The sequence below is a fragment of the Odontomachus brunneus genome, unplaced genomic scaffold (genome assembly GCF_010583005.1).
Source record: "Odontomachus brunneus isolate Ranch 3 - 2012 unplaced genomic scaffold, Obru_v1 Obru_scaffold_002, whole genome shotgun sequence".
Taxonomy (NCBI): Eukaryota; Metazoa; Arthropoda; class Insecta; order Hymenoptera; family Formicidae; genus Odontomachus; species Odontomachus brunneus.
In genome coordinates, this window is record NW_022639452.1 from 1185375 (window position 1) to 1195225 (window position 9851).

At 36.8% G+C, this 9851-nt stretch overlaps 2 protein-coding genes across 3 annotated transcripts in view; both read right to left on the minus strand.

Moving 5' to 3' along the window:
• Positions 1–851: 851 nt before the first annotated feature.
• LOC116842467 (DENN domain-containing protein 10-like) lies at positions 852–2720 on the minus strand. The gene is made up of 5 exons (XM_032811724.1): positions 2447–2720; positions 2127–2323; positions 1550–1981; positions 1310–1427; positions 852–1225 (listed from the first exon to the last, which is right to left on the minus strand). Exons 1-5 carry the CDS (start codon positions 2484–2486, stop codon positions 954–956), a joined length of 1059 nt encoding a protein of 352 aa, XP_032667615.1. The 5' UTR covers positions 2487–2720; the 3' UTR covers positions 852–953.
• A 1288-nt stretch (positions 2721–4008) lies between these two features.
• Positions 4009–9851, minus strand: part of LOC116841840 (mycosubtilin synthase subunit C) — a 16128-nt gene continuing 10285 nt past the window's right edge. Inside the window, exons 6-12 of one of the 2 annotated variants that reach the window (XM_032810268.1) lie at positions 9132–9342; positions 8347–8514; positions 7534–7730; positions 6846–7041; positions 6129–6492; positions 5567–6017; positions 4009–5080 (exon numbers count right to left, since the gene is read on the minus strand). In XM_032810268.1, coding sequence (XP_032666159.1) covers positions 4940–5080; positions 5567–6017; positions 6129–6492; positions 6846–7041; positions 7534–7730; positions 8347–8514; positions 9132–9342 — 1728 coding nt within the window. In that variant the 3' untranslated portion in view covers positions 4009–4939. The remainder of the gene's footprint in view (positions 5081–5566; positions 6018–6128; positions 6493–6845; positions 7042–7533; positions 7731–8346; positions 8515–9131; positions 9343–9851) is intronic. The other variant, XM_032810258.1, reaches the window with a different exon arrangement.

The following is a 9851-nucleotide window of genomic DNA, read 5'->3' on the forward strand; positions in this document are numbered from 1 at the left end:
GGGGAATCTGAACGCAGCCCAGGACGCGGTAATGCTTGCCGCGCGGCGGAAGTCTGCGCGACAGCCAATCAATATGTTTTTCCGTAAGAGCTAGAAGGTTATTACGGAAAGCAGCATATTGATTGGCTGTTGCGAGGCAAGCGTTGCCGTGTCCTGTGTGCAAGAACCATTGGACCTTACTTAAGACGATCTTGAAATAAGATTCGACTATGGCTTGGTTTACATCGTGCACTTGATACGCGTATTAAATAGTAACTTTCTATTAGATAATCTTAATATCGACGATATATATAAACAACGATATATTAAGCTGGTATAATACTCATCAAGAAAATGTATTGTATCAATTGAATGCGTCATCGTTGATATACATTGTCAATATTAAGATTATTTAATAGAAAGTTACTATATAGTACGCGTATCAAGTGTACGATGTAAACCAAGCCTATGAATGTCGGTCTATGATTTCGATCTGAGTAAAGAAAAGTGGCGGCTCGTAGCGGAGACTTTTGAACTAATTTCCATCATCACTCACAGGAATAGCGGGTTTAAGAAGTTATTAGACCCACTATTTATGCGAATAAAGTTGGTATAGTTCAAAAGTCTCCGCTACGAGCCGTCACTTTACTCAACGACAAAACTTGTATTACGATTCCATAATAAATTAGACCTACTTTCTATTTTCAAATAGCACAACTTGACGATTAGACATACTTTTTCTTTTCTTTGACAGCACGATTGAACGAGTTATTAAAATAATAACTTTATATAACAAATGTGTATATTTCATATATATATTTTTTTTTTCAAATATGTAAGATGACATGGTTTTTAAGCAATATAACATTATAAAAAGCAATATAACAGTATAATTTTTGGATTGACTAGACCTAAGTTCTCATATGATTTACAAGCGATTAAATGTATATATAAATGCAAATACACTTTCCATATCATAACATAAATAGATTTTCCGCAATAGCCAAATTAATAAGAAAACTTTCTACAGCTGGTGCCAAGTTATTCTCCCTAAATATCTCCACGGAAATCATCTTTTTGCCATCTGGAGCTTGCACTGTCGCTAGCGAAGTTAATTGATTTAAGAGATCCTGTGTTTTGTCACTTATCTCTGATATAATCTGTATCTCTGTATAGTTTTGATTTTCACACAGCTGTACCATAAACAAGGCTATCTCCTTGTGAGTCTTTGTCATTGTAAGACTTTCTGGAATATATAAATTTGAGGATTGTTAGCGAATATAACATAATAATATCACTCTAATAAATATGCAAAAGTTGATTTTGTTACCTTTTGCATGTGAAGCCACAGTAATTTCTCTAGCTGGAATATTCACAAGCAAATCATACAAATCTGTTCTTGAGGATATCGAGCTATTATTACAGCCTGCCACATAGTATGAGTACCTCTATAACAATATATTTATACAAAAATAATAATAATCAATATTATAATTCAATCAATATTAAATCATACTTTACAATTAACTTATGATAATTGTCAAAAAATAACCTTTTATATGACACATGCCTTTAATTCAGTTAACTCATCGTTTACCAGGTCAATCCAAGGAAAAAGATTATCAGTGACTTTTCTATGCCTCATTAATGCAGGGAATGTTCTGATCCATTTGAAAAGTTGTTCCAAGCTATGATGGTACACAACAATTCTCTTCTTCAATAAGAGGGCAGTATATATCAAAATAGTTTCTAATTCAAACGTTTTGATTAATTCTCTGACATTGGTATTAGCAGCAAAGCGATGAGTATTAAAGTCATCGGAGACAAAAGTTCCATTCTCTTGTGTTGAGCACGATCCTTTAGTAAATACAGAAAGATAGAGTTGCAGAATTTCCGTTGGTTTTCCAGTCTTGCAATACATCTTGCTGAGAACTCGTGAAAGCACTTCATATTTTTGTGGATTAAAATCCTTTGCAAATAAAACCAATGCAAACTGTTTTACCTGAGGATAATTTTAAAAATTTAAATATTTAGTATTTTAAATTTAAGTATTTTAAATTTAAGAGTAAAAATTTAAATATTTAGTATTTTAAATTTGCAGTAAAATAATCTTTCAATGAAGGAATAGAAAATTTATTAATATTTACTTTTGGTAATTTATCAGAATCAAATACTTCACTGCAATGTATATAAAACCAATCATGACCATGCCTGGCACATACAAATACATGAGGAGAGTTGTGCTCTAATTTTAAATTACATTTCCTTGTAACTACTATTTTCTGAGATTCTGTCACTGCTGGATATGACCATGTCCATAAAACATCTCCGTTACAGTCTTTCTCTGTAAATGTTTATTCTATATTAAATACAATGCAAATATCCAAAATAGTTTGTATAAAAAATGCTAGAAAGGAAAAATATATTTAGATATTTCTATTGATTACTTCCATTTTAAATAAATTACCTATTATACTACAAGAAAGTAAATCTGTTAATGGTGCCATTTCGATTCTCTTTGACAGATAATTAACAACTATAACACATTGTTAGAAATAAATTATCTCTCATCCTTCACGTATCAACAATGAAACCTATTATTCACTTTAATATACTTTTCGCCGTGCTGAATATTCCACACATTTGTAGAAATGCAAATATTAATTTAAGAACATAATGGATATCGTCATACAGAACAGAAAGTATTTGAGGTTATGTGCAACCGATATACATACAGTGAGTGTAAAAAGTATTCATACACCAGAGATTGTTTGACAAAGGCTTGGTGCACGAATACTTTTTACACTCACTGTATGTACTTCCGACGGTAGCGACAATCTTTGTAAACTTGGCGCTTCATTGAAAGAAATTTTGAAATAAATTAAATTTTGAATAAAGATATAATCGTAATCAGTAAATTGTGAATGAAGATATAATCGTGTGTTGTGTGTTAGTATTTCGTTTATAATAATAGTTTTGAAAACATACAGGGTTAGGAAGTAACTCGTTACTTGTAACAAAGTTACAGTTACAGTTACATTTTTTCGATAACTGTAACTTAACTTAGTTATTTATTTTTAGTAACTTGTAACATTTTAACAGTTACTTTAATAGTTACTTGAGAAACGTAAAAATAAAATAAAAATTATATAGTAATCGTATATTAATTTAATAACCCAAATAGCACAGAGAATTCAAAAAGAATTAAAAAAGAATCCAGTCATATATCACCAATTCTGAGTTCATTTTATGCAAAAAGAATTCTTCAGAGTTTAGTTCAGTGAAAAGAATTCTTTTTGCATTTAAAAATAAACTCAGAATTGATGACATACGATTGAATTCTCTTTAAATTCTCTGTGTTATTCGGGAAATTTCCCTAACAGCACAGATGTCCAGGGGACATCCAGAGTATATTCTAAGGAAATCCTGAGGACATTTCTTCGTCCTCAGGACGTCCTCAGGACATCCTCAGGAGATTTTGTACTGTCTAGATTATCAACATATTTATGAAGCATGTAATTAAATTCTTTTACCTCTACAAGATTATCATTAAATTTTTATTATATTAAGTATAGATTTGTGAAATTTGTTAAGTGGATTGACTAATTAATGTTATAGATATTAATTATAAAATTCAATTCTTACAATTTAGTAAAGCTTAAAATGTAAGATTTTTGTATTTACAATAATAATTTACAATCATTTCAAGAAAGTAACTTAAAAGTAACGACTCGTTACTTTTTGAGTAATTGTAACTGTAACGAGTTACTTTTTATAGCCAGTAACTCGGGATACGTTCCGAGTTGCGCATGAAGCGCGTATTTCCTACAGTATACGTAACATAAACTATAGATAAATGCGCGCATATGCGTAACACGGAACGCAGCCTTGTAACTGTAACTAGTTACGTTTTGCGCAAAGGGAACTGTAACTGTAACTAGTTACTTTTAAAAAGTAACTTTCCTAACCCTGAAAACATATTACACAGAAATATACAGGGAACAATTGGAATAACATGTCAAAATTGTTAAGAGAAAGTGTTTTTTATTTCTTTCACTGTTCTATCACACTCAAGCAACATATCTTTTTAAAAGAATGTCTTTGAAATATCTTACAAATTTCTTAGCACAAGATTTCTTAAAGTTCTTTTTTATATTTTTCAAACATGTGTGTGTGCGTTTATATTTTTCAAACATGTGTGTGTGCGTTTATATTTTTCAAACATGTGTGTGTGCGTTTATATTTTTCAAATATGTGCGTAACTGCCTACATTACCACAATTTTGCGGTCACGTCATAAGAAATACGTTTATTAACTTATAAATTACGTTTGAGAAATTTTTGCTTTATATCTCATTATATAACGCCGCAAATATTTCTGAAACTACAGAATGATGACAAAAATTCTTCGAAAAGTAAATTATTCTTATATATTAATAATCGATACATAATTTTATGATTTACACATGTGCGCGCGTGTCTAATCTTAAATTAATCTTAAATAATACGTCTGCAAGACATACGTTGCATTATTTCGCTTATAGGAATGACATGGTCGTCCGCGTGACGATTTTACGACATTAATTGATGATTGATCTTTTGAACTCGTTTGGATGTCGCTTTCGCACGATCCAACAGTTTATGCAAATTATTATAGCGTAAAATAAACGCTACGTGATAGTTGAGATTAATTGATGCATAGCCAGATATCAGCGCAAAGGCCTTTGTCTTTCAAACTGTCCGATTGGGCCAATTCGAAGCATATAACACTAAATGCAAATCATTTTAAGAAATTTACAATTGCTAATTACTCCACGGATACACGACTATTTACAAAAATATATACAGATTCATCGTTTTATTACGAACACGTTATCGTTGGGTAATTCGTCGAGAGGCAACGTGTGGTTCTTTCGCACGTCGCCCCAATTTAATACTAAAGTATCCTCAATTGATTCGTTTTAGTTAATCATTTTCAATGAACAGATCGCCAGTTGGCTGTCGGGAGCCTTGCCAAAAGGCTTGCTGCTGTCGGGTGCCTCGTATTTATTCACTTGGTACACTAACATGGACTCGTAGCCGTACACGTCCGTACCGAGTTGCTGCGAAAGTTTATAAAGATTTATTTGAAGAACAATATTAGTTTCAAGATTAAATATATTTATATGAATGTATATGATTATATAATATTAAAATAAATATCCTAGTAATTGTCCCAATAATTGAAACATAAAAAAATATATTTCCCAGCAAACACAATGTTACATGTAACGTACATGTTAGTTGTAATTTCCTACTCAACAATGTAACTGTTACATAACACGCATGTTATATAACAGTTATATTGTTGAGTAGGAAATTACAACTAACATGTACGTTACATGTAACATTGTGTTTGCTAGGTTGTATCTAATATGTCTAAAAGGAGAGGCTTTTGAAGTTAGTTGAGTCATTGAGATATTTATCTTATATGGTAAATAAATGCGCGATAATAAAAAGAAAACTTGTAGTTATAAAGACTTGATCTTGGAGTAATCGCAATATTCTTTGATAGATATACAGTGCTTGCTTCAGCAAAATTGACCTACCTGTGTGAGCGGGCTGGTGTTTGTCGTGAAAATACCGGCGTACTTCTTTTGCTTGGCGAGTTCTAAGCAGTACTCTTCCATTTGCCTCATGATGAGCACGTTCTCCGCCGCGTTCAGCTCGCTGCTGGTCGTCATCATGAAATTGTGAATGATCTGGCCTTTGCCCTTCGGCAATTTATACTCTCTGATCGGTCCCTCCAAGTACTCGAGGAAGTCGAAAATAATCATCAACTTGGAGTTCAATACCAACTCGGGCTCGTCCCAGAGATCGAAGTTGAGAGTGACTCCGATCGTTTTGCCGGTCTGAGCTGACTTCATCGCAAAACTCAGACCTTTCTCAACGAGAGGCTGCCACATAGCGTCCATCAGGTTCCGGTAATCGGCCCTCGTTATGTCCGGCATCAACCACTGCTCCAAATCGGCTTTCGAGTAAAAGCTTTCCGTGATTATTCTGCAAATTCAAGCGCACGCTCACGTTCACGATCGTCTGATACAAGCGCACATCACGTACATGCGCGAACGGCTTTCGCCAGTTGCGAAATCTTTTTGCACAACGACTCACTTGATTACGTCCTCCTTGTGGCGGTCGTTCAACGGCTCGAAGATGTACGACTTTTGATCGATGGTCTCCTTCAGTGGCTCCTCCTCGCTGGATATGAGCTTCATATGGTCCAACACGTTGGTCAGACTCTTCGCCGTGATGAAGTCCGTGATGCTGATCTGATAACCTTGATCTCTCAGCTTGGTCACCGTGTAGATCGAATTCAAGGAGTTTCCGCCGAGCTCGTAGAAATTTGCGCGCGACGTCACCAACGCGCGACTATTACGTCCGATTACGGACGCAATGGTTGGAAAGAGAACATGAGCTTTCGCAAGGTCCTGGCTCGGCACGTCGCTGTAATCGCAGTTGGCAGCAACCTCGTTTTCTGCGGAGTACAAACTTTCACTAGCCTCGATTCGAAGAGAAATGATAAAATAAATAAATAGACTGCGTAAACGCTGTCAGAGAATGATGGGTGAAGAAATAGAAAGAAGCAAGAGTGAATAATCTGAGAAAACCGGGTCCTCCCCTCGATTCTGCATTCGCGACTTGACTTCACGGTGATCCGTTTGTTGGCGATTTTACACGACGTACCACTAGACAGAGCTTTGCGAGATAAAACAGTTATCTCGTATATGAGTCGGATATGTTAATGCGATCATTACTTGATTTCATGGATATACTCGCGACATTTGTACCGCTTGCCCGACAATTGTTCAAAATGACGTGATGGCTCACCATCATTAGGACAAGATGACTCGTATTGTTTCAGCAATGCCTGCCGATCTGTCTTCCCGTTGGTGAGAAGAGGTACGCTATCGATGATAACAATTTGCGGCAACATGTATGGCGGTAGAGTTCTTTGCAGAAGATTCTCGATATCCGAGCTGGAGAGGGTCGCGTCGTCTCCGATAGTAATGAAGGCCACTAGTGCCTGAAAATTCAAATAATGGATTTATCGTCAAAACTAGAAGACGGATTAAGTTAAAAGCACAAATGACTGAATACGACTCTGGGCGCTCTTATTGTTTTTTAAATACGAATATTTTAACTTTCAACATAAAATAAATATTTAATGTGAAAAGTTCAGAAAATATTCGCATTTAACTATCACAGACTTTTACCTTGATCTAAATTAATCTTTTCTTTGTATATATGTCGTCACACTGGAATTTATTCATTGCTAAATACATAAATTAATAATATTAAATACTATTTAATACTAAACAGTAAAAATATTAAAGAGATAATATTTCTCTGTAAATAAATATGTAAATAGAAATAAGTAAGAAAATAGTTCTTAGTATCGAGGATTATGGCGATTTGAATCATGTCGACGGAACGTATCGCGCGAATTGCTAGACGTCTATAGATCTCAGGAGAGAAATCGCGTTTACTATTTAACAAACCCATGAAGGTTATTTACCTGCGAAAGTTCGCCGGGTTTGTAACACAGAACTACAACTTTGTCGATGTCGGGTATCCTGGCGATCGCCCTCTCGACCTCGGTGAGGTCGACGCGGTGACCCCTAATCTTGATCTGCGAGTCCACTCGCCCTTCGTAAACTACGGAGCCTTTGACAATCTTGGCATAGTCGCCCGTATGGAATATCCTCGGGTAGTCTGTGAACATCGCGAAATAACGTTATCAGCACAAGCGTCCCGGCGAACTCGACGATATCGCAGGACGACCCGCGACCCCCAACTTCGCCCGATAAATCTTTCGGCAACTTCGAGCGCGATCGACGTCGTCGCGATATACGTGTCCTTGGCGACCGTGATTTCGCATAGTTAAAAGAAATTAAGAGACTTGATATTTGAGGCTTACGCGGTGTCCATGAATATTAGATTTCCGGGTTTAAGTCGCGTGAATTCTTCTTTGTCTGATTCTGACGATTCGCGAACAATTCGCTTCATTAGGGACGAACGATCCTATCAGAGAGGAACTGAAATGTTCGCGAAACGTCAAAAGAATTTATGCGGCTTAAATCCGGAAAGCAAATCTAATAATTAAGAGACTTTTCTCCAAGGAGTCTGTCCCGTTTGTCAGAGTATCACGGGGTTGTGAAGTCGCGATGATCATCGCGCTCTCGCCCGCAGGGGAAATCGAGACCGCGAATTGGAGCGTTCACGGGTCGCAGTAATAAATTCTCTGGTTTCTCGGCGGAAGACACGATGGCGACGACGGCGACGGTAGCATTCGACGCGCTGGATTGCTCGTTGCTTCGTTCTCTCTCACCTGGATCGATGGCGTGAGGATTGTCCAAAAATTTATGTGCGTCCCGTCCACGTATATAACCCGCGGCGAGGTTCCTTCCGGCCACGATCAGCTCGCCGACCTCTCCCTGAGGGACCAATCGCATATCCTTGTTCACGAGGTAAATTATGCAGTTGTCGACTGGTTTACCTGCGAGAGAAATACACCGAACGTTGACGAATTAAAAACGCAACACTGTTCGCCGATTTTTGAGTCAACGATTTTTTCCCGAGCGAAAAAACTTGTAGTTAAGAGAAAAAAAGAAATGAAAAACGATCTTTAACACATACATTCATAATATACTAAGCCATAAATCTCGTTATATCTCTCCAGATTCAGTGTAAAAAGCTATATACTTAATTTACTTAATTTAATTAAGCATTGGCGGCGGGCTTTGTATACTGAGATAAAAAATGGTTGATTTAACTAAAATATATTATAAAATTATATAGATTTTTTTTGTAGTAAAATGCCATATTTTTCTATTAAATGGTAGTAATAACATAAAAAGTTATTATTATATTATAGTAGAGTTTAATAAAAAATAGTTTTCTTGACCATTGTTTATATAATAATAACTTATACAATATAATAATTACTTCTCTATGTGATTATAGTTACAAATACCAAATATTTCTTTTATCAGTGTAACTGATTGGAATGCAGTTACTCTACAGACATAAGAATTCTCCGTCTATGAGGCTATTGAGCCGAAATGTATGTGTGTGTTGTCGATGTGTATACATACGAAATAGAATGATTTTTACCGATCGGCACTTTCTCCATCCCCTGTAATTGCGCGCGGTTGCTCAGCAAATGGTACGTGACGTCGCCCATGACTTCCGTGCTGCCGTAGAAATTAGCCAATGTCTTGACGTTATCGCCGAACGTGGCAAAAAACTGATCGGCCAACGTGACCGGCAAGGTCTCGCCGGAGCAGATCCAGAGTCCTAGGCGGTCGAGAACGTTGTCATTATCCTGCAACGCGCAGTAACAATGTAATAATGCGCCGATGGATTCAGCGCTCCGTCGCACAGGATAATTAATAATAAACCGGCCGGCCAACGAATATTTCCATTGCGCAAATCGCGCGCACTCGCCTTCGCGAGAGGCAAATCGCGTCTCGCGATCGCATTGCGCGCCGCGCTCTTCTACGTACTGCGTGTCTCACGTCAAGCGAGCATCGCCTGGGGGCTACGCGATAAATAAACCGTTACCACAAAAACTTCCTCCGCGTCAAGCTAACAATAATTAGCTGACAAAGTATCAGCAAATCGCCGTCGATTATCTGCACGCTCTCGCTAATCACAGTTTCGCTCAATCCGATACACTCGATGTGAGTCGAGCACGCGAATCGCGTGATTTATGTGAGCGTCCTTTGCCGCTTATTTATGAGAAACTTTCTCAGTCGCAAGGTTGTCACGTCAATTCGACAGAGAGAGAGAGAGAGAGAGAGAGAGAGAGAGAGAGAGAGAGAGAGAGAGAGA

Coding starts and splice junctions, on each gene's coding strand:
- LOC116842467 (XM_032811724.1), bottom strand. CDS start 2,486: ATGGCACCATTAACAGATTTACTTTCTTGTAGTATAATAG. Junction 2,324..2,446: donor ACTTTCTTGTAGTATAATAG/GTAATTTATTTA, acceptor AAACATTTACAG/AGAAAGACTGTAACGGAGAT. Junction 1,982..2,126: donor ATTCTGATAAATTACCAAAA/GTAAATATTAAT, acceptor AATTATCCTCAG/GTAAAACAGTTTGCATTGGT.